Here is a 27,603-nt window from a genome sequence, read left to right as displayed (position 1 = left end):
ATGAAAATCTACCGTACACATTTAAGTGGATCTTTATAAGACCTGTTTGACTACGTATTGCAACACATTTGAGCTGTGATCTCAAAACACCATTTTTCCATTTTCAATCTTTACGTACGCTGAAACTATATTAATGCGTAGCCTGGAAAACATGGTTGTGTATCTTTTTACGGTGGGTAAGCCCAAAAAGGAACACTTTTTGTACGATAATAACGGATTTGATCTATTTAACGCCTTCTTTTGTTTTTACAGTCCTTTCTTAATTAACCCCCGCACTAACTGCTAAAAAATTAAATAAATGTCCTCTTATTTTTAACGACTTCTTTCCTACTTAACTCCCTTCTTTATATATCCTAGAAAGGGTTGAAATTAAAAGATGCCAATGATCTGTTAAAATTGACAAGCAAAATATGTTTTCTGAAATTCTTAAATAAACGCCCACTTTCATATTACCGCCTGCTATTAAAGTTTAATTTTTGATTAACACCCAGGGCGTTAAATAGATCAAATATGGCAGGTGGAATACGAACTTAATATTAAAATCTTAGAATAATGATGACAATGTTTTTCAGGTTTGCTGAAAGAACGTTTTAAATGTAAATCGAAATGTCTCAAAAGTAAAGAAGGGTCTTACATGATATATCACCAAACATCGGTGCAAGAACCGGTGCTGAAGAAACTTTTTGAGCGTTATTATCACTGCAATCAAAAAAGTCATGATGAATTTTGGCATTTTTCATCTTGTCAGCGCATGATATTCTAAGTGGTGGGTTTTCGTCAATATTTAACTCGTTCAATTCAAGATTTGAGGGCACTTGTTCTTCAGTTGAAGGATTTACGGTCAGTACTTTAGCTCCTTGCGTTTCTTGCTGTTTTATATGGTTTAAAGGTAACCGTTGGGTTGGTGGTAGCTTTTCACTTATTTCTTCTTCCTGTTTTTCATTTTGAAGCTTAGCCTGAAGTGTAGCTTGAAGTTTGAGTTTTTCAAGTTGTTTCTCTTCTTCCTTTTCTTTTTCTTCTTTTCGTTGTTCTTCTTTCCTTTGTTCTTCTTCTTTTCGTTCTTCTTCTTGTTTCTGTTGCAATAGCTGTTGTAGTTGTTTTTGTTGTTCATCAACCTTCTCTCTTTGTTGTTCTTGTTGTTTTTGTTGTTGTTTTTGTTGTTGTTGAAGCAGCAGCTGCTGTTTCTGCTGCTGCTCAAGTTGTTGTTTTTGTTCTTCTTGTTGCTTTTCCTCTTCTTCTTCTTTAAACAATTTTAATTTCAGCATATATTGCTGCATCTCTCTTTCTTTCTCCTCAGTTTGCAGTTTTTCTTTCAGTTTTTTATTCTCCCTCTCCTTTTCTTCTATTTCCAGTCGAAGTCGTTCTTTGAGTTTGAGTTGTTGTTCTTTTTTCTCCTCTTCTTCTATTGCCTGTTCTTCTTCTTTTTCTTCTTTTTTTTCCTTTATTCGATCGTTTTCTTTTCGCTCTTCTTCCAATTCCTTTTCTTTTTCTTCTTTTTGTCTTTCTTTTTCCATTTCCTTTTCCTTGTCTTTCTCCTGTTTTTTCTCATCTTTTTGTTTTTCCAGTTTTTTTTCGTTTCTGTCTTTTTCGTCGTCCTTCTCATCTACTTTTATTTTATCTTCTTCCTTCTTTTCATCAGCTTTCTGTTGCTTTTGCTTCATTTTCTCTCCTTCTTCTTTATCTACAGTTTTTTCCTCCTCTTCTTTCCCTCTTTCATTCTTGTTTAGCTCCTCTTCAGATTGTTCGGAGATCTGCTTTTCTTCCTCCTGCTCCAGTAGTTTATGTTGGTCTACCTCTCCAACATGAATTGCTCCCTGTACTTGTAGGCTAACAGGATTCAAAGGATGTATAGTTTGCTCTGTTACTTTATGAGTCACAGTGTGTTGTAACACGGGTAGGATACTTGCTCCCTCTTGCATTGTTGCTGTCGATGTCACTTGATGCGGAGCTTCCTCTTCCAATTTATATTGAGAAGACAACTCTGAATGATTTTGTCCGTTAGGAGTTTCTTTACTTATTGCTAGCTCATTTTCAGTTTTTACGTGCGCTTTTAAGGGTGTGGTGATAAGCTCTAAATATTTCTTTGAATGGGGTAAGCCTGCAGTTTCCCAAGCATGTATGGGTTCAGAATGAATTTCATGAATAGTGCTTTTATCATCACCATTTGAAGCTGCTTTGTTCCTTGACTTATAATTGTCCATGTCTTTTACTTGTTGCAGATATTTCTCGATGACATCAGCAGTTTGTTCCAAACTATCGTTTTCTTCTTGTTTGTCAAGTTCTTTTGCACGCATCGTATTTTTATCATCATGGATTAAGATATCATCATGCTTTTTCGAATTTTCCTGCTTATCTTTCTGTCCAGTCAGACTCTTTTTACGAGCCACATGCCCCCGATTTTCGGTCTCAACTTCAACCTGCTCTTCGGTATCGGACTGTTTCGTGTTTTGCACCGCAGATCCTATTTGATTGATTTGTGAAACCTTGGATTCATCATCAGCATTTCTTATTGCTGCCTCCAGTCGTTTTATTTCAGCAATTTCAGGATCCTTATTAGTTTCCGCAATTTGAATCTTGTTGAGATCTGATACTTCATTGGTTTGATGTGTGGACTGTTCACTGGAATCTTCTTTGCTATTCAGTGCTACTGGATTGTCATGATCTACGTCCACATTAGTAGCACTAGAAGACAGTTGAGTAGGTCTGCTGTTATCTAACGACACTGCCTGCTGCGAAATGGCTTCAGTACCTGGCTTACGCATCCATTTATGTCCACCATCAGCCTTATCGTACGTTTCAATATTTGACGATGTTGTATGTTCATTATTATCAAGAAGACTCATCTCCACAACTCCATTTTTATTATCCGTTGACATTTCAGGTTCGTCATCACCACTTAGTTTTTTGTTCTCACCACCATATGGTGAAGCTTGCTCATTCGTTGAAGAGAAGGGAGGCAGTGGTGGGTTTTTTCCGTTCTCCATGTCAATTTGATTCAGCGTTTGCTGCTCAGCTTGCTAAAATAAGAGAAAAAGAAATAAGGAAGGCACAACCCCTAAATAATGAATCAATATTAACCACATATTTACCATTCACTACTCGGGTTTGGCACAAGTCGACAGACGAATTGGTTGGTAATTAGACTAACTAGTCAGCGGAGAGCATTACGGACAAAACAAATTTGATTAAAAGTCTTACTCGTAAATTTTTGAGAAATTCCATTCTTGATTCATGTTTCTCCTTTTCCACCATCTTAGCTTTCTCTTCGTTTCTCCTTGAAAATGTCAACAAGTTTTTAAAGACATTAGCGCATACTTTCTTCTCTTCGAACCCTCCAGTTCTTACATTCTGGCTGTAACCAACGTTTTCATTACCACCAGGAAAATATCTGGCAACAACATAGGTGCAACGCAACCCGTTTTGCATTCGAGTCGCTTTCGCCATACCGAGCCGTGTACTATTTGCCCATACCACCTGTGAAAAGTGACCTGTGCCAGAACATGTGGTGCTTTGATTGAAGCAGTATCCAGGATGGCACACTTCTGCATACCTGATAAAAATGTGCATGTTTCTTTTAACGATAAAAACAAAAGAAATTAAATTAAAATTCCTCGTGATGAACATTATCATATTTTAGGCGCAAAATCTTACTTTATTTAACAATAAGATTCTCTCGGCAAGAAAAAACGAATTTCACCTTTTTTAGTTAAATGTTAAATTTAACTAAAATGGTAAATTGATGTTACTAAAGCCCTGAAAGATTAAAGTATCTCAAATTATGTTAGCTTTATCTTTAAGGTGAATTAAATATTGAGCTGATGAGAAAACCTAACTTCTATTTCTGTTAAATATAGTTTCTTAAAATAGAAAACAAAACTTCCTTTGTACCAGGAAAAAAAATAGATTTTTTTTGAAGTAACAACCTTTAACTTTTACAAGTAAAAAAAAAAAATGGCTATGATGGCAAAATAATTTAAAATATTTTTTCGGAAAAACTAAAAACATACCATCTTAAGACAGCCTCTTCTGCCGAAATATCATATTCTCCATCATAACATCCCATCAAAAGATTTTCACCCATCCCCATAAGCAAGTCTGTGCTTTGGTGTTTTAAATAACCAAGATGCGTCAATTCTGTGGCGTGTTTTAATGCTTGCATTGTAAGCATTGGATCAATTTTTACTGGAGGTGAGCCATGAATTTTTCGCAATCTATTGTGAACAGTCAGACCAATTCGCAGAAATGCACCGGGGTCTAAATTTTATGCGAGAAATTAGTAACTCTGTCTTAAGAAACATAGCATCGCACGACCGGAGTGAATTATGTAGCATGCAAACAAAATTGTATTATGATATGATTTTCTGTATAAAAATGTAATTCGAAAACATAAATAAACCCATACAAAAATATACCTTCGCTATAGCCAGTATCTCCTAAATGCAATACTACTGGACTTCCAAAACTTGCAAATCCAAAAGAAGGAAAGGTACCCATAGTGTCGGCGGATTCAGTAGACAGTTCGCTTGGTGCTTCGTCTTGGTCACTGACAGATGAACTGATTGGCTTAGGATGAGCAACTGGTTCTTCTGTTGGATGCAATCCAGATATGGGCTTCATCACGCTCATTTGTGGTTTGGTTGGCTTTAATGACACTGGTGATTCTTGTAGCACAGTTTCTGCTTCAGAAACAGGCCTTATAACACCAACTTGAGGTTTTCCAGTTTTCAATGGTAGAGGTACTTCTTGCTGCAGATCCTCAGGCGGCTGAAATGGCGATGCATTTAGCGGATGTAATGGCTTTTGCTCACTGTTGTCTGGAACAGGATGCAAAGAAGTATCTGGTTTCTTTTCAGGAATATCTTCAGTTGAATCATAGTTTTGCAACTTTATTGGAGCTTTTGGTACATAATTTGTATCTCCAGGGCGCTTATGATGATCGCTTTCTTGTTTATCAGTATTAGCATGTCCTGTCATGTCAGACTCGTGCTCATCGCCAGTAGCCACTACCTTTGGCTGCATTTTTGAGACATCCTCTTGATCTTGCTTGTTGGAAAGGGTAGAAGGGTTATGGTGTTGATAATTTCCACCAAAATTGTGAGGAACAGGATCAACCAACTTCTCACTGTCTTCTTGTTTTGGGTTAAATACGACAGTGTCATCGTCATTATTATGCGCTAAGTTGGCTACTTTATGGGCATGATGTTGGTTTTTGTTTTTGTCATTCGAAGCAACATTCTTAAGATTTTGCAACAAGCCAGGGTTTTGTCTGAGTATATCCGCTAACGCTTGCTGAACGCCTTCTTGTCGCTCGTGTTGTTTACCAAACCTCACTTGTTTCTCACCTTTAACATTCATATGGTCAAGTGAAGGAACAATGCTGGTCGTATCTTCAATTTCCTCGTGTGTTTTTTGCAAAACTGCGGGAGCAACGATACGAATGTTATTTTGCAATGGTCGGTGATTCTTTTGCAATGAATTTAACCCAATTAAGTTTTCTTTATCTTGACTAACAAAACCTTCTATTCCCTTCATGTTGTTGTCACTGTCATCTTTGCTAAGATTCTCTTGTTCGACACTTTTCAGCAGCTGCCCAGTAGTTTTTTCTGGCTTGTCGCTTTGCCTGTTATGATCAGATTTAATACCTCCATCTGTAAAATGAACCACCGAAGAGTGTTCTGAAACGTCGCTGTCAAAACCAAAGCTGCTATTCCCAAGTTTGACATGAATTGGAGAGGCGTTAAGAGATACATGTACAACTTGTGTATCATCACTCTGTTTCTGTTCAGATTCTGAAGTCTTTTGTAAATAATGCAATGGTTTCTTGGCTTCATAACTATGGTGTGATTGTTCTTTCTCCTTGTTTTCAGGTTTTTCTCCGTGAGATGACAATCTACCATGCATACTCTTACCGGTATCTGATAATTCATGTTGATCTAATACTTCAAATGCATTTTTAATCAGGTGTGTGGTCTTGTGGGGTCGATAAAACGATGAAACTGACTCATGTTCACCTATCTCCTGCTCGGCATCTTTGTGTTCATCTTTATGATTGAATGGAGAGTTTGGCGCCGTGTCATCGTGGGACAGATGTTGAATATTTAAACTTTGCTGTTGAAGTTTCTCTTCTTGATCATTTAAATTAGCGTTTGTATTTAGTTTAGGAACACCAGACTGCTCTTTGTGTATTTGTTTTTGTGGTGAAACCACAGGATCTTCAGAAAGTGGCGAGGGAGAAGGATGAGGAAGTTCATTATTTTCAGGATCAGCTACGGGAGGAGATTTGATAGCTTTTGTAGTCATTGCATCACAAACACTAGCATCGAAATCACCCTCGTCAATGTTTTTCAAAAACTGCTCTGGTATATTACCTTTCGGTTGATACCTCGCTACGATGATCGTACATGTCATGCCATTACGCTTTGTTAAACTTTTCCCGATACCGATATATCGACTAGCTTTCCAAATAAGTTGGGAAAAGTGTTCAGTGCCTTGTGTAGACGTTGATGGCGTGTCGAAATTATAACCATGTTCGCAAATCTCGGAATACCTAAGGAAAGGAAAAACAATCAATACTTTGAGCTAAATCCGCTGTTGTGAAGTATTGAAAAACTTAACATGCTTTATATATTTCTATTTCTATATCTAAGTTCCTTCCTAAATAAAATTTAACACAATATTGTATAACATCAATTAAACACCCGTTCCATCCACTTATCCCAGATCACGTGACTTTTGCATGATTTTGTAATAATAACGGGTTCTAATAAACGCTGACATTCAATATTATATTGGCTTAAACTTAATTAGCCTTAAGTGAAATATTTCAATAGGTGGTGAAAAAATACTTAAGAAGATTGACCGAAAAGATTTGTACCGATAAGATATACGCTGCACATTATAAATTGCAGAAGAATATGTAAAAAGGCGATATTTGGCAATAAGAAAGTTTACCATTTGTAACTGGCTTCTTCTCCAGTCATCTCCGCATTCTGTGGATCACAATTTATGGCTAGATTTTCACCTTGATCCAGTCTTGTTTCAAACGGTGAATCAACTAAAACTCCATCATGCTTACGAACTAAATCATTAGCATATTTTTGCGCTTGCTTTGATAGCTCCTTGCTTAATTCCAAGGCTGGTGCGTGATGAATTCTTCGAAGCTTGTTATGAGCCATCAAAGCAGACTGCTGCACTGGCGATGGATCTGAAAACAGTTTGCACAAATCACGTAATTTGCTCAAAGAAAAATAAAATTGAAAAAAAAGCGATGTAATTCTTTTTGTACGTCTTTAGAGATTGCTGTTCTCATATTCCCGACCTAACATTTCTGTTAATTACACAAGTCACTCTATAAAAGATCCATAAAACGTTTTTTTTATTTATGTATTCATTTTCTACACTTACCTTCGGGCCTTTCTCCCAAATTATTTTCGTCAGCATTTGGATATTGGTCATCAGTCAAAATATCAGATTGACCTTGTGTAACAGGTTGTGACCCAAGTGGTTTATTCAAAAGGGCTGTATCGGCAGGGGTTTCTTTATCCTTATTTAAAAGGGCTGTATCTGCAGACGTTTCTTTATCCTTATGTGGCGAAAACGTATCCACCGGTTTCTTTTTTGGTTTTTTAACTTTTAACGGCTTCATATCGTCCTCATTATCGTTTTGACCTTTGTCTTCTTTATCATTATGTGAAGATTCTTTTTCTTTTTCAAGCTTTTTTTCAATTTTAACAAGTTCTTTTATTCCGTCTGAGTTTTTATTATTTTCGTCCTTGTTATGACTGTGAGGCTTGTCGGCTGTGTCAACATATTTAACCGTCACGGCAACTGTATTGTTATCATTATTACTGTCATCATTTAGGTGACTGTTTTCTTTTAAATGATCTTCCTGGGTTTCCTTATCGTTTTCTTTTTGTTTAAATCCGACTGTTGTATCACTAACCGGTGTATTTTTTGCTTTCTCAAAAGCAGTGTGCAACCGATAACCTTCAGTTGAATGTAAAGGCTTCTCCTTAAGTGTGGTGTTAACAAATTTATTACTGCCCGACTCTTTAGTTATTTTACCATGGTCAACTTTAACGTGCATCCCTTGACCTTCTTTAATTTTGCTTTCCGATGTCTCTTTATTATTCTCGCCATCGTGCTCGTCTTTTAGCTCGTTAGACACAGCTTTTTCGGCTTCTTTTATTAGGTAGCCAATCTTTTCGAGTTGACCTGGTCTCTTATTAACACGAGCATGATTCAGTGTAATGTGCTTTAGCTCTTCCGGTTCAATGCCACTGCTTGTGTCATCGTATTGCAACAACAGTCCATCGTTACTTCCAATATGTTCAACAACTTTAGTGTTGCTTTTTCCAGTTGTGTGCTGAAGTTTTTCAGCTTCGTCTAGCCATTGATCCGATGCTTTGTTGACATCAGACGTTTCTACAGCGTGCTGTAGCGTTTCTTTTTCTACTCCTTCTGCATGGTCTGGAATTTTCTCAATACTTTTGATTGGTTTAAAATAAGTCGGATGGTTTTTTTCGTCGTGATAAAATAACGTATTAGTGATGTGATCTCCAAAGACTTTGGCTTCGTGATTGATGGCTCTTATTTCCTCCGGACTAATTTTTATGCCGAGTTTGTTTTCCGATGGTAATTTCGTAGGATTATCTTGTAATTCAATGTCGTTGATTAAATGAGTTTGTGGTTTCACCGGTAACATTAATGCGCTAGTTTCATCTACAGGTTTTACCGTGTGTGTTTTCTCGATAGAGCTAAGAGATTCCAACTGCTGCGATGCATTTTCTATGTCCTCTTTACTTTGGAATTTATTCTCTTTGTCTGGCACTAAATTGTCTTCCTCCATCTCAGAAACGTCTTCCTCAGGTTCTCCGTCATCATCTTCATCATCCTCACTGACTATTGCTTCGTTCGCACTATCGTGTTCGGTGGTATCAACATTTTTTATTGCCTGATTCTCGAAGTTAGATCGGGTCCCTTTCACGTGCTCAGGTAGTGGTGACAGCGTCGATGCCACTTCGTTGGCATGTATGAAATCGCGATCGTAAAATTTAGCTAGTGAGTCGAGTTCTTGTGGAGTTGGATCATCTGTGTTTTCTTTTAAAACATTATTGATTTTCACTAAACGTCTTCGCAGCTTTCCAGAGATTGGCTTATCCGAAGTCGCTTTTGTAAAACTTTTAACATAATCGTCAATGCTAGAATCCAGTGGTTCAGTTATTGCGTTTTCAAAAGTTCTCTTTTTGGCAAAATCAGACGTTAGTTTTTCTAATTTGCTTAAAGGTGACTCAGGTATCGTTGACTGCTTGTTTAATACGCCATGCATTGTTTTAAACTGAATGGCCTGCTCATTTAAAATGGCAAACGTTTTTATTTCGCTGTCAAATTTTTGCTTATTTTTCGCATTTGTTTTCTTATCGAAATTGTGCAGTTTGACAACTATAGATTTCAAATACTTTTCCAGATCGTCATCTTCAGTTGTGTTCGTCTTTCCAGTAGTCGTTTTGTTGCCTTGTAAAGGGTTTAAAGTCGAATTTTTCCCTGTTACCTTTAGGTGAAGTGAAGTTTTGCGTGTTGTCTTCACGGGTTTCACATCATGTTTTTGTAGCTGCTTTGTTACTTTTACTTTATTACTGATCAGCTTCTGCTTCACATTCATCTTTGTAACCGTATGCTTTCCTGACTTTGTTTTTGTTACATTTTTTCTTGACACGTGTAATGAACTGGTACTAGTTTTGCCTTTGTTTTTCGGTTTCGTTGTCACCTTCTTCATTACACGGCGGGTTTGACTGTGCTTTGATATAACTGTTTCGTTTATAATTTTATTAATACCTTTTTCCATTTCCTCTCTACTCAATGTTGTACTTTCAGCCTTCTTTAGGAAATCGGTTTGGTTTTTGGTTTTCTGACTTTCCTTTTCACTCTTGTGTGATGTTTTCAAACTGGCATCTCTACTCGCAGATTTATTTCCACTTTTAAAACGCATGTGATTCAGAGACTTGGCAGTGTTATTAGAAATTTTCGCAGACCTTGGTAACTCTTTAATCTTCTCCGGTTTTGTTGAGTTGAACATGTTAGCCTTACTTGAAGTTATACTATTATTTCTTTTTGAACTATGACTAGTATTTGAATGCATAAATGATATATTCTTAATTACATCAGAAATGTTTTCCTGGACTGGTGGATGTAAATTATTCCTCATGGCAATGTCAATAACATTATCATCGTCGGTAATGACCTTTTTTCTCGCCTTAGCATGCCTTTTTACTTTTTTTATAGTAGAGCGTTTTTTCACATTTTCTAAGTTAGACATCACAGTTTCAATGTCGATCTTGTTCACAGAAGTAACATCCCTTTTGGTCTTGACATGATTTAATTTTTTTCTAGAAATAAAAATGTTATTCTTTTTCTCCCAATGAATTAATGAGTCTTTCTTTTTCTTGACTTTTGCATATTTAGGAATTTGCCTTTCATACACTCTATCGATGTGATTGCTTTTTAAAATAATACTTTTTGACTGTGGATCTTCTTCTACTCTTGATTCAATATGAGGTTGCATATAAGGACTTTTCAACTCTTTCCAGTCATGCCCCAGTACATTCGACAGGCCAGGCTTTTGCTGTTGTGAGAGTTGTGGAACTTTGTTGGTGAAATTTTTAGCATAAGATTGTGTGTAATGGTGCAATATCTCCTCTAAAATTTCAGGTTTTACATGTTTAAGTTTTTTGAACATATATTTGGGTTCAGAACCTTTTTTGCTGCTGAGTCTTTTCGCATTTTTAATCTGGTGACCTGCTCCGCGCTTCATTGCACTTTCAAAAGTATTTTGTGCTGGCAGAAAATTCGCATTTAAATTTCCAAGAACTGGATCGATGTCCTTATCAAAATTGGGATCATCTGAGCATCTGGACTTGTCGAAAAACCCTGGTAAGACATTTTCTTGAAATTTACCCAAGTAATTGCCAGCATTTTTGTACCTAAAAAGAAATTCATAAAAGAAACGTTACCATCACATATTTTCATTTCTGTTTGTGAACAATACTTAGGGTGTAGTGGTTAAGATTTCAGTTCAGGTAAAGATGAATTCAATTTTTGGCCAATCAAATAACACTATGGGTCAATACTGTTATTTTAGTATTCATAAAGAGAAAGTAGAATTGAAGGTTTGGGTATTTAATAATTTGTGTATGACATTCCGAACTCAAATAAACACCTCAAATGCATTAGGATCTCTCTTTACTAGTTTTTCAAAAACATTAATAGCGACTGAAAAGATATTTTGAATAATAATATAGCTAATAAAAACGAAAACATTTTTAGAACATCATCTTTTTAAGAGTTTTATACACCTTAGAAGATGACGTTATTTTTTCTAAATTTGTAAAAGCCATGGCGTCTACAGTATCTAGTTGTTATATCACGATATGATACCTTGTTACGACATATGAGCAGGAGTCTCCACTCGGAGTATCAGCTACAGCTAACCCAACTCCGAGCCTTTGTGTATCTCTCCAAATGATTTGCGTGAAGTGACCGGTGCCTGGCTGCTTGATATCCTTTGTAAAATCGTAACCTGGATTGCACACTTCAGAATACCTAAATATTTGAAACGCTGAACTCGTTTATGAACTTATACACACTCCATACCTAATTCTCTGCAACTTGTTATAGGTGTACAGATAAGAGAGACAAGTTTTCTCATAGGTACCAACATACATCAAAAATGTATGATTTATAAAGCTGGTTATTGTTTACAAGACATATACTTTCTTATTTGCCCAACCTTCATAATGAAAAAGAAGGTCCATAAGTTTTTGAAATTAAAACTGATCACCTTCTATTGGACAGAGGTAATTACGCTCTAACAATATTAAAACTAAGTTAAATATGTAAAACATATATGGAGAACTGAATGTAACTGATCGCCTTCTGGGGACAGAGGAAATCACGTTCTTGAAATAGCTTTCGGAGCAAAAACTAAGTTATATATTTGAAAAATATATGGGGAACTGTCAATTTTGCACCATCTGTTTTTTGTCACAAGTAAACGATTGATTCATACCATTTGTTGACGACATGTTCCGCTGAAGGAAGAACTCCCTCTTTCGTACACATCTCCGCAACACTTTCTCCAGTATCAGGTCTTGTGTCGGTGTTGGAATGAGCTACCGTTCCATGTTTTGCAGCATAGGCTGCATATAACTGTGCATCACGACTTAAGTCATTGTCCAGCAATAACGGTGCTGATCCATGTAACATTCGATACGCATTATGTTTTTTCCAAATTTCGTTGCGAAATTCACTGAGCTCTAAGAGTAAAATAGAAAATAAAAATAAAGTATTTATTGAATTTTACTTAAACAACAATTATTGTGTAAATCGACTTGGTGAAATCTCTGTAATAATAGCCGTCGTCTGTCTGTCTGTGTGTCCGCAAAAGCCGTGTCCCGTAACAGAAACACGAAATTTTTAAAAAGCCCATCAATACCAAATGCGATAAATTTTTGTCCACTTTGTTGCAACGGGCTAATTTAAAGGACGGGTCACCCCGTTGATTTTTCCACGGGCTAACGACTAGTCTATATTATAACACCCGTATACGTCTGTCCGTCTGTCTGTCACGCAAAATGGTAGCTTAGCTGCGCAGGTAGCAAGACGCACGCAATGCGGTATAAAAAGAACGGGCGAACCCGTGGATTTTTCACGGGCTAACGACTAGTTTACCTAAATTACATTGAAACAAATGCCTGAATATTTATGTTTAAATAAAGAAAAAAAAATAGAAGACAAAGGAGTAAAGAATATATTCTTCATTTCATGCAAACGCGATTGTGACAATGCATTAAACAAAAAAAATAAGCAGAGTTTGAAGCACTCGTATGGTTTATATGCAAACCTGACGTAAGTACTTTGGCTTTCTTTTATTGTATACTTAATCATTTTTAGCATGATAAGGTTTACAAAAGAGCCCGAGTAGTGAACTACACTTATAACAACGGTGTAAGCCAAATATTTCATTAAACATAAACATGTACCTCTGGAAGGCAGCAACTGAATGTAGCGAGCGTCATTAACATCAGGAGTTACTTGAACGTCTTGAAAGAAGTTCTGTAACATGTGTCTTGTGGTGGAATCGCTTGATTTGGTAGTTTCTTTTTCGTTGTGAACATCTGATGTAGAAATTACATAGTACATAGTACATAGTAATTTTAATACCTTTGAAACTTCAGATTTTTGACAATTTTTACTTAATTTTACCAATCTTTTTGGCAGCTGTGGCGAAGCATTCTTAACTTGCGGGTTTTCTCTATATAACATCTGTTTAAAACAGAGGGTAAAAACGCCAAAGTTTATATTGCAGTAGGTTATTTGTGGTGAGGATTTCCAATGTTTTATATCCATTTTAGGTGTAGTATGAGAGTGGATTAGGTGAAAAAATTTTGCTTTTTTTCTCTAGTTTTGCTATTAATTGCAATTTCTCTTTATTTATTTAGTTATTTTCTAGTAGCATTTCAATAAAGCTGAGATCTTCAAACAAAGAAGACTAAAGAAGACTAAAGAAGCACCACTTTTGACTGGCATATAAAATCAGATTTTTGACATATACCGTGCGTGTTATCAAAATGGTGGAAAATGTATCTGAATTTAAAATTTTCAACGTCTCTAACTGATGTAGTAGTTTATGTTATGGTGATGGCGAAAAAAAAGACCAATGCGATTTCGTAGCCCTTATAATAGTAAATTTTACCCAAAATACGCAAATTATGAAATAAGCTATTTATTACCTTCTCCATCCGAAGATTGCTTCGTTGTATTATTTATTCTCAGCTCAACAGGTGCTTCTTGTGACGACTCCTTTTCTGGCTGACTGTCAGAAACTGTTTTTTCTTTGCTTATCATTTCGTTCATCTTCTGCTGTATGTCTTGAACTTCATTAGAAGACTTGTTGATGAATACCATAATATCTACAACAAAATGAGTCATAAGTTTTATTCTGATTTAAATCAAAATTTTATTTTTTCTTACAACATTGTACATTGTCTAAACTAAGCTTTGAGAAAGAAGGTTTCATTTTCGCAATTTGAGAAAAAGATTCATGTAAACGCTGCCTAAGTTTATATTTTCATTGATATATAAAAAAGGTTAAGAACATTGTGAAAACATTTTTAGGCTATGACATATAAAAATTAAGAACATTGGAAGGCTATCCCCGATTTTTGTGTTCTTATAAAAAAACAATGTGTATTCCATTTAAATAGTTACGATAGATATCCATAATGTACCAGAAAATTTGTAATCAGTGTTTAAACAACCTTCTATAAAGCTTATCTTGTATTTCAGTCTTAACATTTAAAACTTTATACTTCTTCTGTTTTTAAAGCTTGAAAAGTTGTCTAGGAATCCCTATCTTAAGGAAACTAATTTTTTCGCGAAAACTTATTTTCGCGAAGTTGGTAAGTCCTAATATTTGGCAGGAAATAATGTTTGCGAATTTCGCCAAAAAAAGAATTTTGATGACATTAAAATAAAGACTGCGCCGAAATTGAAATTCACATGTAGGTCTTGGTGAATCAAAAGCAAAACAATAAAAACAAATTTCTGCATAGCATTTCAAGGACATTGACACAAAATTAGCTTGTTTGAAAGTTTAGGGTTAGCAACCGACAACAACAACAACAAAAATAGCTTTTAAATTACCTGGATTGTTACGGCTTGTCTGCTGTCTATGCAAAGAATTTGAAGAGTTTGGTAAAATCCTTGAACTGTTGTTTGTGTCGGTCTGTTCACTCTTGTCGTTTACTGAATACTCATTCTCCTTAACATAAACGGTTATTCCATTTGAATTTGGATCTTGTTTAAATAGATTATTATCATTTTGTGTTGTTGCATTACTTGCGTCATCATTCGTATTGTTTTTTATCACATCAGCTTCCTTTGTATTAGTTTTATTATCAGTAGAGGTTACAGATTCGGTGTTATCTCGATTCCCTGCAAAGCTATTAACTTGCTTTCCTTTATCGTGAGTACTACCTGTTTCAGGTTGTTTGTTTGTTTCATCCACATTAAACTTTCCATTATTGTTCTTACTTGAAAACTTTGCACTATGAACATTCTCAGTGTTTGCAAGTTTGGATATAAATTTTTTGCCCGTTTCTATGTTTGATTGTTCATTAGATTTTATTTTTTCCTCCAACGATTTTTCTTGTTTTATTTCTTCTGTTAAGCCTTTCTCTCTTTCCTGCAAATGTTTATGTTCAACATGTAATGCATCTATAGTAGGGTGGATATAATTTTCATGGGTGTCGCCCTGCCTCAAGTTTTCAAAAACATGCGTGCCATGATCCGCATGAAACGACACAAGAGCAGGATTACGGTTGCCATTACCTTTTTTCATTTGTCTGGAACTGGCATTTACTGGTGTTTTGTGAGTCCTAGACATATTACTTGTTCCAGGAACGATGACATTACCAACTGACTTTATAATCATTGGGACGCTAACAGCCTTAGAGTTTGGTGGAGAAGGAGAATCATTGTCTATCTCATCAACTCTTTGTAAATTACCTGGCATGTTGTCGAAGGTGCTTGATTGTGAAGGCTGCAAATCGTCATATTGATTTAAATCTTTTAGGCTTTTGTGCGCTTTATTATAAGACGAACTTCCATCTTTGTGAGATAAATCTTTCACAGTCGAATCGCTTGATTTATTTTCAACTGAAACTGAAATTTTTCATTTTCAATTTAATTATTGCTATATCAATCAAAAAGGAATTTATAGGTATAAAAATCAATAATAAGAGGATTGAAAAAATAAAGATAAGATAACTTCCTTGTACGTAATGGATATTTAAGTACTATTTTAAAGGTAGACGTAACTCTTACTTAAGAAGATAAAAAGAGTTCTTACAAACAAGTTACCAGAGAAAAATATATCTTAGATATTGTTAAATTTTATATGTACTTTCAACTAATTTGCAGAGCAGGACTTAAATCAGTTTGGAATGATAAGTTTCTTGAGACGTTACAACAAGACAGCCAGCTCGATAAAAAATTCCAGAAAATTACTTCAACTGCACCAACATATTGCCCCAAACTTTATGGAATCATATCAGAAATAAATACTCGTCTTACTTTTCGCATTATCTTCATCAGGAACTCCTGTAAGACACTTTTTAGAGCAAAACCCGATCTCATTAAAATCTCCTTTAGGTACATTCTCAACAAATCCATCTTTCGATGCTTGCGGTGAATATCTAGCCACAATGTAAGTACACATCAAGTCACCATTTTTCTTTGTTGCTCTTCCCATGCCAAGATAGTTCGAGCCTTTCCATACAACTTGTGCAAACTGACTTAGTTCTGGAGAATACCCATCGAAATGGAAATCGTTCTTACATACTTTGTTATACCTAAGTGAAATTGTGATTCGCTTAAAAAAATGCATATTTTTAGTATGTGGCGCCAGTCACAAAGTTGTTACCCATTTGCCTGTGTAGCTTGGGAGAGGGGAACTTTCTTTTATAAAAAATAACCCTAGCAAATGATAATGTTAAAGAGATAACAATATCATTTGAAAAAGTCATAACAAGATACATCAGATACTTATCTGAAAATATAGCTCATAAAAACCAAAACCTTATCTTCAGGTTATACAGTTCTGTATACAGCACTCTTCAAAAGTAAAATGTTTTTAAACCTTTATGGACCTAAAGTTCCAATAACCTAATCTGTTCAACCAAGCCAGCTGCCTAAATTTAAAAAAAAAAAATTTAGTCCTACCAATACGAAACAGCTTCCTTGGCTGTTAGTAAAGTTTTATCATCTGAGCAGCGAACAGCAATATTCTCTCCTTGACCAGGCCTTTCTTTTGGGTCGGAATATGCTAACTTCATATTTGACAACTTTTCTGCATACATTTGAGCTTCTTGATTTAAAACATCGTTTAATTCAATTGGTGGTGTTGAATGCACATTTCGAAACGTTTGGTGTTGAACTAAGCCATGTTTTCGGAAGGAGTGTAAATCTAAACATTGGACATTATTATCTTATATTTTTCTAAGACCCATTTCAGTGCACTTTGTGGTGTATGCATTGACTTCAATATCTAATGGTATTTTAAAACACAATGTTTTTAAATTCTGTCAAGTAATTTCGCTGCTGAAGTAAATTTTTCCCAAAAGATTCTTACAAATGGTGTTTAAAAAAACTTGTAGCGAAAAAAAGAATGCACTTTGTAACCAGTACGTATTTGTGTGACTAAAAAACTACAAACAAAAACTGACTTATTGTGTTATCAAAAATTTATGTACCAATAGTAAAAAGAGAAAGAAAAAATGATAATCATTGAAATTAAAAATATATATATATCAAAAAGAACCCCTTACCGCTATCGTAACAAAGAGGGTCAGTTGAATTGCTACAGTTTGCTGCAGCTGATCTTGCTACAGGATCACATGTCACATTGTTTCTTTGTGCGTGGGGGTTCAGCAATTTATCCAACAAGATGCTATCAACAACATTCCTATATCCTTCGTTATAATGTGGTTGAGCAACTGCACTTTCTGTTGTTGACTTTGAAGTTCCTTGAGGACTGCTTGAAACAAGTTTTCCTTAATAATAAATAGGAACACTTTTACTATTGATATAAAATAAAGTTTGTTTACATGACAAATTAAGGAATGATCCACGATATTAAATTCTTTCGAAATTTAAAAAAAACATCTTTGTTTCAATAACAATTAGTCTTTTTTATTTAGTTTTGGACACCTAATACACCTTTCCCGAGACCACGAGTCATACTTTTTTTAAACTTGTAAAATATGAATACCATTTTTGAATTCAGCATAGTTTGTTTAATTTATGTGTAAAAGTTTAACTTGATACGCCAACAGAAATTGCTATTTTGAGGAGATATATATCACAGTTAAAGTCTTCTTAATGCTCAAGTTACCATGTCCTGCCTCGTTTTCAAAAAGAGGTTGGACATGCCACAAATCTTTAAATTAGAATAGCAGGTTGTTTACTTGCTGCATTGTTTCGAAATTTTCTTTGTTTATGACATTTTTGATAGGGAATTCAAATATGTTGTCCGTTTTTCATAAAACTCGACAGAAAAAGTTGTGGCACATCAAAATAATAAGTCTCGGGAAAGGTGTATGTAAATATTCTGCAAAATTGAAATCCAGCTTTCATGCATTTTAAATCCTCAAAATCTAATTCTTGCTCAAAATGCATCATTTTTTTTCGCAAAATAAAAATACTGTATAAAATATCGCAGCATAATTACTTGTACAAGTCGTTAGCCCACGAAAAACTCCATGGGAGATCACCCGTCGTACTTATTTTCCATATCGCTATTTCGCGCATCCTTACCTGCCTGTTAGCATGTAGTAATAAAATTTACATAAATGGGGGTTATTACTATGATTATACAATGATTAAAAAACCTTATTGGCTCACAGATCGATAGCTAATTATAAAACAGATATTTAAAAAAGTTGAGAACAAATAAAGTAAGACTTAAACAATATAATGTCAAACACTGCAAATTATGAAAAACAGAAAAAATTAATTAAAACACCAACCAACTAAGTTTTCTTCAGTCTGCTGCAGACCTTCCATTTTTAATAAATTTGTAGGTATCGAATCCTCAAATATTGCTCTTGTGCTTTCAGGTGCATTTGCTGGAAATATAAAAAAAAAATAAGTAAATATTAAAAATAGTATGTTTTGGTCCGCTTCATCCTAGGTTTTTCTAGACCTTCGCCCAGGCTCCCCCCCTTCTACCTCCCTCTGTAACCTTTAATCTAGAATTGGTGTGATAGTAAGTATGTCATGTCTATATTCCTTTTTTTATTTACAATGTGACATTAAAAATCCTGTTGACGTCATTTTGCTGATGTCATCAATTTTAACATGATATATACCACACATATACTTGAAAGAAACTAAAAATTTGTTAATTTTTTTTCTCTCCATAATATGCATTTATATTAAGTTTTAAAAATTAAGGAATTTACCAGAACCTCAACTTAAGTGATGCCGAGATATAAAATGATGCTGGACTTAATAAAAAAATTTGTAGCTCTTAGTAATAAATTTTGAGTACATATAGCCCTTATATGTTTACCCACAAAATTACACCTCACTCACATGTAAATCCCAAGTTATGGGATCATCAGCAATAAATTAGAAGGCCTAAGACGAGCAAACAAGTGTCATTTTGGAAAAAAAGATTATGTTCATTAATTCACCTTTATATTATCTATGCATTAATAAAGGTTACATGCACATCCCTTAGGTTCAAAATTACTGATGACAGAAAGTGTCAAAATTTGCTATTACTTAAATATGACATTATAATTTATGCAGCATAATTTAATCTGAAATTCTATAAATGTAAATATCTTGAAAACGAGAAGAGCTTTTTAAAAAATTTAAAAAGACTGTTAATCAACTTTTTTTAACTCTATAATATAAGTCCAGCATCATTTTATACTTTAGGCTCCCTTTAATCTTCAAGTTGAGTTTAAGTTTTGGAACAGAATTATTTTTTAATTCTGCTGATTATTTTTTTAAATCCAGCAGGAAAATTATTTTTGTAGGATTAAACTCACACATAAAAAACACAGAAAAATACAGAGTACAGTGAGTAAATGAGATAAAATATAGTAGCATCCATTTGCATAGGTGATAAATACCAATGATTGATTAGATATGGATAGATTAATAAGCAGCAGACATAAAGGTATAAGAAAAACTGTTAACACTAAAAAAGGTAAACCATAAGGCAAATGCAGCATCAATACTAACAAACTGCTGCCAAAATAAGTGCTACTGACTTGACAGGCACATAGGTAAATGGTACATATGTACACTAACATGGCAATGACAAACACTCATAAATATATAATTTATGAGTCACATTTAATTTTGTATTGAAATTTCAATTCGCGAAATTCACGAAAACATTTGACATTAATTAAGTTGACCTGCATTAATTGGAGTCATGTCATTACAAAACAACTTTGGTGCACATGGAAATTTGATACACTACTTTTTATGTGTAAAAATGAGATTTTTACCTTCATGCCTAGAATTTTTAATCACGCCTGTATAGTCTTGATAGTGGAGTCACAACATTTTGCACGTTCAGTTGATTATTTATATTATATATATACTTATATTCTATATTCTATATTTTTAATACTTATTTTCGCAAGAGAAAAAATCACCAGAATAATTCGATATACAGACACCAATGAAGGCTATACATTTGTTTTTTGCTCTAATGACAGTATTTCAAAAAAGGTGTGTATTTGAGGAGAGCTTATTTAATGCATAAAGGTAATCATATTCTGATTCTAGCTGCAGCAACCCATTTCCAACTACAGTAACTAAGGCAATTTATATATATATATACAGCAGTTTGATTAAAAAGTAATATATATATAGTGATCAATTACCTATTTGAGCAGAGCTTTGTGGTAGAATATATGAAGAATCTGCATCTGATCTGTCCTCACCATACAATCTGTCATCTGCTGGAAGTGCGTAGCTCTCATCTTGACTTTTTGAAGCATATCCTTCGTCAACATATTCACTCTGTCTACGTGAACCAATCAAGTTTAATGCTGATTGGGGTGCAAATCTGTAAGAATTCTGATATAGCTGGTTTTGCAATACTTGGGTAGGTTGTCCAGTTAAAATTCCTGTATCCACTTGAGGTAGCAAAAGAATATCTCGTTTAGTTCCATTTACAGTTAGAGTTTTCCTTTTCTTACCACTGTAATAGTACTCTGGTGAAAAGATAATATTCTTTGGAAAGTTTCTACTGAAGCTGGTTATAGTACTGTTTCTTCTTTTAAAAGTATAATTTCCAAATGGGTGTTCCCTTTTACTACTTTGTAGATTTGAATAAACATGAGTTCTATGATTATTATTTCGCTTGACATTTATCTTTCTTGAATAACATAAAGTATCATCCAACTCAATACTCAGCAACACTGCAAATATAAAGAATTTGAGATGGGAATGTGACAGGTCAGAACATTTCCACCTAGTACTTTGTAAAATGAAAGCGTTTACTGGATAAACAAACGTGCGCCATCTTGTATTAAAATTCTTGGAACCCTGATACTTTCGATAGCAAGTCAGACATTTCTTAAAGCCTTTTTATATGAGACCGGGAAACTCGGTCCACCGAGATATCGCGCATGACTGAGATCTCGGATATTTGCGGAAAAATGCTGAAAATTAAATCGTGTTTATATGGTGCATGTTCGTCTGGCCCCGGTTACAACGGGAAACTCGGTCAACCGAGATCCCGGGCAAGTGAGCTGGGATCCCGGTTAAACGGGATGGATATTTGTCCATGTAAACAGAAAAATCCGGTGGCTAAGTACGAAAAAAGTTTATGCAACCTTAGAGGAGCAAATAATTATCACTATTACTGCATATCAATGGACATATTTGTTTTTGTATCATAGTGTAATTGTAATAAAAGACACCAAATCCATGAAACATACTGAAAACACCAAGGTTTACTAAAATTACAATTGAGAATGATCTAAGATTAACTTTTAATCCTGTTTCAAGCGTGTGGAAGATTTTAATAAATAAAACTTAAATTGGTCAGAAATGATAGAATACTGGAGTTTTCAAAAAATTTGAGAAATAATTAATAGTGATAACACAGTTGTTTCAAGAATCAACAGTATCGCTATCTTCTTTTTTCTGTTGTTGGAAGCCATATTTGCTTACATATTCACTCCGCCACTTTTAGTTTCCCGCCAATTTTTCTTTATATAAACCTGGGATGGAACATGACAAACTTACATGTAAACCCGAGTTGATATTAACCTGCTCTACCGGGAAACTCGATGGGTGAGTTTCTCGGTTCTCATATAAAAAGGCCCTCAGGGCCATTATATAAAGTGCAGCGTGCCGATTCAAACTTTCAAGACTTTTTAGCGCGGTTCTTTTTATAAGGTCGAGTCAATCATGACGTGAGGCCAACCGGGTCAGTTGTGTGCCAAAGCCGTGTTTCACAACGCTAGAAAAGGTGTAGTTTATACCTTATGTGGTTGATCACACTAATTTCCCGGATTAAGAACAAAGGCAGCTAAAGTGTTTAAAGCTCTCATTTGAGCTACAGAAATCTATGATTTTTCTGTACAGCTAGACATCGGCCTTATGTAGGGATCGAACCCACGACCTTTTGGACATGAGTCAAGCGCTCCACCGACTGAGCTAACGATCTGCAATGTTGGAAATTGATTTTACAAACTGTACTGAGGCGAGCCATGTGAAGGTTTTTGTAGTTTCGGTTCCGCGCACAACATAGCTTATATAATGGTCTTGACTTGTCTAGCTATATTTATATTTTCATTTAATCATAGCACTATCTAGGCTTCTTTTATCAGATACCAAAATTAGAGGTTATCAGGATGTATTTAATCGCGAAAGTCTTTTTCACAAAAGCAACAGATTAATACAACGGATAATTGGAACTCCCGAACTCTTTCTTTGTTTCGCCTGGAATACAGCCTTGCTAGTTCCCTATAAAACTTATTGGTTAGAATGTCGTGGAACCATATACCCTTAAGATGCATTTGCCCCAAATGCGACATGCGAAGTAAAGGGGTTAAATTATGGTCCGTCCTTTAAGTATTCTAAACACGCAAGCATTTCTCAAACATCACCACATCAGATTTATTAAACTTTCCTTAACTCAAACAAACTTCCGATTTTCTTGAGGTTTCGAGCCAAACGGCGGCTACTGCAGTGGTGTTGTTTGGTTTCCCCGCAGCTAAGATTATGTTGTATGTTTTCAAAAGTAAGGAAACTACGCTATAATTAAAAATTAAAATTGATTTTTGCTTTTGAACAAGAAGTGTAGCATTGTTTCCCGTGTTAAGATTGTTAGGAAAGACGAACTTACAAGACAAACAAACATTTCAAGCATTCTGCCATAGAAATTAATCCACTTGGAGCTCATGTAGACACACTAAAGACGAAATTCATTAAACAGATTCCATTGTTCTTACCTGCAGTAATGGTGTATATCTTTAATAAATAAGCCATTCTTTTAACATCATGCCTGTAAAGTTTCTACATGAAAAGTAATTGCGGCTAAAATAATTTTAACACAATACCCAGTAACCCTTTCGCGTATCGTTAAAATTAACCAATCAGAAATTGACTTCCAGGAACGATAGCATTTGAAATATATTCATTATTCTATTGAAAATGATTTGTAAAAGAGAATGTCAATTACTTTATTACTGCTGATATAGTTGAATAATCATATTTTTGTTTATTTTTGTATTCTCAGTGTGAAAGCGCACTATGTGTGGAGCACTGAAGCGTATTTTCATTGTTTAAAGAAAGTTTAACGAAAGTTTAACCATGGGTATCGAATTTTATTATACACAAAACATGCAAGTGAAGTGTTTGATCGTAATAAACACTAATAAAACTTTAATTTTTTTCTGTATTTAAAATTCATTGTCACTTTATTTTTGTCTTTTTGTAGATGTGTACAGAAAGGTCCGTCTTACGTCTCTGTACCAACCTTTAAATTCTTATAATTTCGTTATGCGTTAATATCTGATTCCAGCAAATTTTTTCTTCCTTCGTAACTCATAATTTTTTCTTCTGCCTTGACTGAGATTTTAATAGTTTGGAACAAAGAATTAGTTTCAAACGACGTCTGTAGAGCTTTCTCAAGAGATAAGTGTCTGTTTTAAAACAGCCTAACTTTTTTCTAAAATTTATATTTTTTTATCTGACGACTTTTTCTGTCATGTTGCAGAAAAGTCTGCTTAATGTCTGACCAATCTACCCAGTCAAACAAATTTGCGGCTAAAGTCCTGGGCAGCATGTGTTAACTGAAAAACTGGAATCATTTGGAAATCATTTGCGCGTGATAACATTCTCTATTAAAACTTTAGCATGTCAGCAACACGTCCAATTTGGACTTCCTACTATTACCAGTGCTACACAAGCTCGTTCCAAGAATCTTTTATTTTTTTTAGAATGTTAGCTCACGAGCAAATAAAGCTTTTTACAACGACCGTTTCAATATGGGATTCGTTTTGAAATAGGGGAATTTGTTTCTGCAACGAAGGGAAATACAGTGAACGTAAAAGGTAACGTTAAACATGATTCAAGTTCTTATATTTCATTTTTATGTGTTGCGAACTATTAATTTCTTATATTTCGAGTATAACTTTGGAAGGTTTGCTGTATGCAATAGACTGAAAAGCTGATTTTGTATGACTTAACGAAAAATGTTTGAATTTTTTTTAATGTTTGGTATCCTTTTTTTCCCTGGTGTACTTCTGGAATTGCAAAGCAAGTATATAGTTTTTAGCGCATTTCGGTTTTTAGACGCCTTTGATTTTTTTGGACATTTGCCATTTTTATTTCATAATTTTTTTAAAACCTTTTTTGTTGCACATGCTTATATTTTTAGACGTTTTGTTTCAGCGCTTATAAACATAGAATAATGCAGATTGTGAGCAACCTCGATCCCAGGGCTTTTTTCTCCTTTGCCATCCCGTTATAAAAGAGACAAAGGGGAGCGGGGTAGAGGTTGAAATGTGAGTTTTGAAAATTCACATTAGTGTGTTGTATTCGTTTAGTACTCTTTATATCGGTTTAATGAGAAATTCAGTGGATTCTTCCACGGGAATTCGGCTAGTATTTATTAAAAACAAAATTTATGTAGGCATTTATATCAATGTTTCAGTTTTCAGTAATACTTTTATCGACAACTTAGAATGGTGGATTACTTTTAGATTTCTCTCATCACACAACTTCATTCTTTGAAACGTAGAAAATTTACCAGGTCAGAAAAAATAAATTTACAAAACTCGGTTTTATTACCAACGTAAATGCTTAGCGAATTTTTGGCAAAGATTTATTTTGTTAAGTCTGATGGAGATGGCTTGTGACAACTCATTTTACGTTATGACTTCATTTTGTGTCTTTTGGAATCGCGCCCTGGGACCGATTTTTTTTCTTTTCTTATTTATTGTCATTTCTTTCAGTTGCAACACTGCTTGTATTTGAGCCTATGTTTGAACTGTAACTTTGTTGTATGGTTCGATTTCTAAAAATAAAACGCTATAGTAAATGTTCTTGGTCAAGTAGCTTAGTTAAATAAACTTTCTTCGAGGATTTAAAAAAATTAAGTTCCTCTCATATAAAAGCTTAGACGCAGACGAATGTGTCAGATCTCTATGGTCAGAGCAATTCTCTAATTCAAATCCACCAACAAAAACAAAATAATTTCTCAGAGCTAGCCTCCAATTAAAATTAAAGAATAGGCACAAAGTCAGTGCGATTACATTTTACCCTCATGTATAGTACGGAAATTAATTATGTCTGTTCGGGTGAGTGAATGCCCGTCCAAAATATTAAAGAATAAAGGATTTCCAACTATCACGTGAGTAAAGAACAATAGAAGTAATCAATTAAAAAGCTCGGTGAGTATTCTGACCGCAGGAAATTCGTTTGCGACCTAGTGTTTTGTACCATTTTACCTATTCCGACTTTGCTGGGCCTCCTAGTATTAGCCAAGCAGTAAATAATGTTTTACGATTATAATATAGAGCGCGTGCTTACTGTAAATTTGCGTCTTTTCAACTAACTAATCTGATCAAAAGGACCGATATATATGTAAGAGTTTGGCTCTGTTATTCAGGTCATAATAGTAATTGCGATTGTTCGCTTATCCTACATATGCCGCAAATGACTATAAAATTACCTTAAAATAACCGTAAAATGACCGTAAAATGATCGTAAAAACGATCGTACAAACAATGAGATATATATTATTTTAAATATCTTTTACACCATGCATATATTCTTAAAAAAAAGAGACCGTAAATTAATTTGTATAATCTTATAGTGTTATAGAGGGCGACGTAGAAAAACAGGGAACCTTTTTTTACTTACACAATTCCTAAACAAAATAAATTGACGATGTTAACAAAAACGTATATTTCCTGTTAAATTGATAACTAAGAAATACCTTCTGCTTGCTCTTGTCGTTTTCTTTCCCTTCTTATATAAAGTATTGATAAGATAATAATAAATATTGTTAAGCAAGAACCTGTCGCAACAGTACCAATTGCGAATGTAGAAAGACTTTCTTTTGCTGGTAAAAAAAGAATGGTGAATTTCATTGGTATATAAAATTTTTTAAAGCCTTAAAAAATTCTTACTGTACTTTTCTCCTCGTAATGTTAAAAATATTTGAAAAACGCTTTAAAATGGCTCTACTTCACTTTATTGTCATTACCCGATTTCCCCCAATTCTCTATTGACTAAAATTCGGATTTTTACAATGGCTACAATCGTGGTCACAATATGTTGGTACAAGACAACAAATTTCCAAGTTCACCACCACAAGTATTGCGTAATTACGAAATTCTTTTGGTAATTACGAAATTCTTAAAATGTGCTAATTGTTACTGACGGGGTTCCAACGTAAATTATTTCGGTGTGCGGGCGTGTTAAAGAATATGACTAGCAACTTTTTAAAACCCTGTCTGCGTGGCCTACCTTTGTGCCAAAGTAGCGACTTGGCAGCCTGTCGGCTGCAGAGCATTGGCTGTTTGACCGTTTTGTCCATATTTAGATAATGAGTAAAACACAGCCTTAGTCTCAATGTTTTTGTCCACGATTGTAGCATATGACTGTTTTTTTTTATTTCTTGAAAAAATCGGGTTTTGGTGAATTTATATTCTTTATCGAACTTTTTTTTAGTTTATAATTTAAATATGATGGAATTTGAAGACTATTTTTATTTAATTTTGTCCTGCAGCAATATATTTTGTGAATTGTTATTCCTTTTTTTTTGGAATTTTTTTTTTAATTTACATCTGTTGTACTATTGTATGATGCAATTTGTGAATCCATTTTTTTAATTTTGTTCTGCAGAAGAAGATTTTTTGAATGAGCTTTTGTCTGAGTTGACGAGTACCAATTAAAACCTTGTGGTGAAACCCTACTGACGAAATATTACACAAAATTAAGTGTAAATGTTGAAAAAATTGGATTATAACCTTTGTTCTTTCTGCACCAAAGCTCTTTGCAAGTTTCGATGTTACAATAAACCCAATTTTGTTCCTGATCGACATAACCATGGCATCTTACCATAACTTTGTGGATTTTGACAGAAGTTTTTGTGTAAGTTATTGTAGACATTTGAATTTAAAAACGGGTTGACGTCCCAAGGTAAACAACTCTTTCCAGTTGATGTGATAGATACTGTACCATTGTAATATTCACCTTTGCCATTGAAACACTTCTCAGTGTTGTTTTTTAAATCAGGTGCTGAAAAAATACGTTTTTATAAATTTATTGTCACATTACATTCATTCTGTACAAAATTATGACTTGAGAAAAGTTAATATAGATGTTTAATCCTATTTAGTATACCCATCCCTGGTGCCAGCTGCAAATTCAAATTTTAATATCTTCTGAATTATTTGCTCAATTGTTAAGGAACTTTGTGACTAATAACTTTTTTGTGAGTGGCATTTTTTCAAAAACTTTTGACTCTACCCGTTTTTGACGTTACAAGCTATT

General features: G+C 34.4%; 1 protein-coding gene across 1 annotated transcript in view; it reads right to left on the bottom strand.

Moving 5' to 3' along the window:
- LOC130613725 (uncharacterized) overlaps positions 1-23,287 on the bottom strand; it is a 29,430-nt gene extending 6,143 nt beyond the window's left edge. The window contains exons 1-17 of the mRNA XM_057435060.1: positions 23,049-23,287; positions 20,466-21,005; positions 18,585-18,683; positions 17,385-17,609; positions 16,780-17,023; positions 16,132-16,409; positions 14,701-15,720; positions 13,788-13,967; positions 13,038-13,172; positions 12,065-12,311; positions 11,434-11,598; positions 7,405-10,979; positions 6,952-7,204; positions 4,413-6,547; positions 4,008-4,254; positions 3,199-3,550; positions 635-3,017 (exon numbers count right to left, since the gene is read on the bottom strand). Coding sequence (XP_057291043.1) covers positions 635-3,017; positions 3,199-3,550; positions 4,008-4,254; positions 4,413-6,547; positions 6,952-7,204; positions 7,405-10,979; positions 11,434-11,598; positions 12,065-12,311; positions 13,038-13,172; positions 13,788-13,967; positions 14,701-15,720; positions 16,132-16,409; positions 16,780-17,023; positions 17,385-17,609; positions 18,585-18,683; positions 20,466-21,005; positions 23,049-23,085 — 12,115 coding nt within the window. The 5' untranslated portion in view covers positions 23,086-23,287. The remainder of the gene's footprint in view (positions 1-634; positions 3,018-3,198; positions 3,551-4,007; positions 4,255-4,412; positions 6,548-6,951; positions 7,205-7,404; positions 10,980-11,433; positions 11,599-12,064; positions 12,312-13,037; positions 13,173-13,787; positions 13,968-14,700; positions 15,721-16,131; positions 16,410-16,779; positions 17,024-17,384; positions 17,610-18,584; positions 18,684-20,465; positions 21,006-23,048) is intronic.
- Positions 23,288-27,603: the final 4,316 nt, after the last annotated feature.

Source organism: Hydractinia symbiolongicarpus, chromosome 11 (genome assembly GCF_029227915.1).
Source record: "Hydractinia symbiolongicarpus strain clone_291-10 chromosome 11, HSymV2.1, whole genome shotgun sequence".
NCBI classification, from domain to species: domain Eukaryota; kingdom Metazoa; phylum Cnidaria; class Hydrozoa; order Anthoathecata; family Hydractiniidae; genus Hydractinia; species Hydractinia symbiolongicarpus.
The sequence above is the reverse complement of the archived record's forward strand: the minus strand, read 5'-3'. Positions and strand labels throughout refer to the sequence as shown.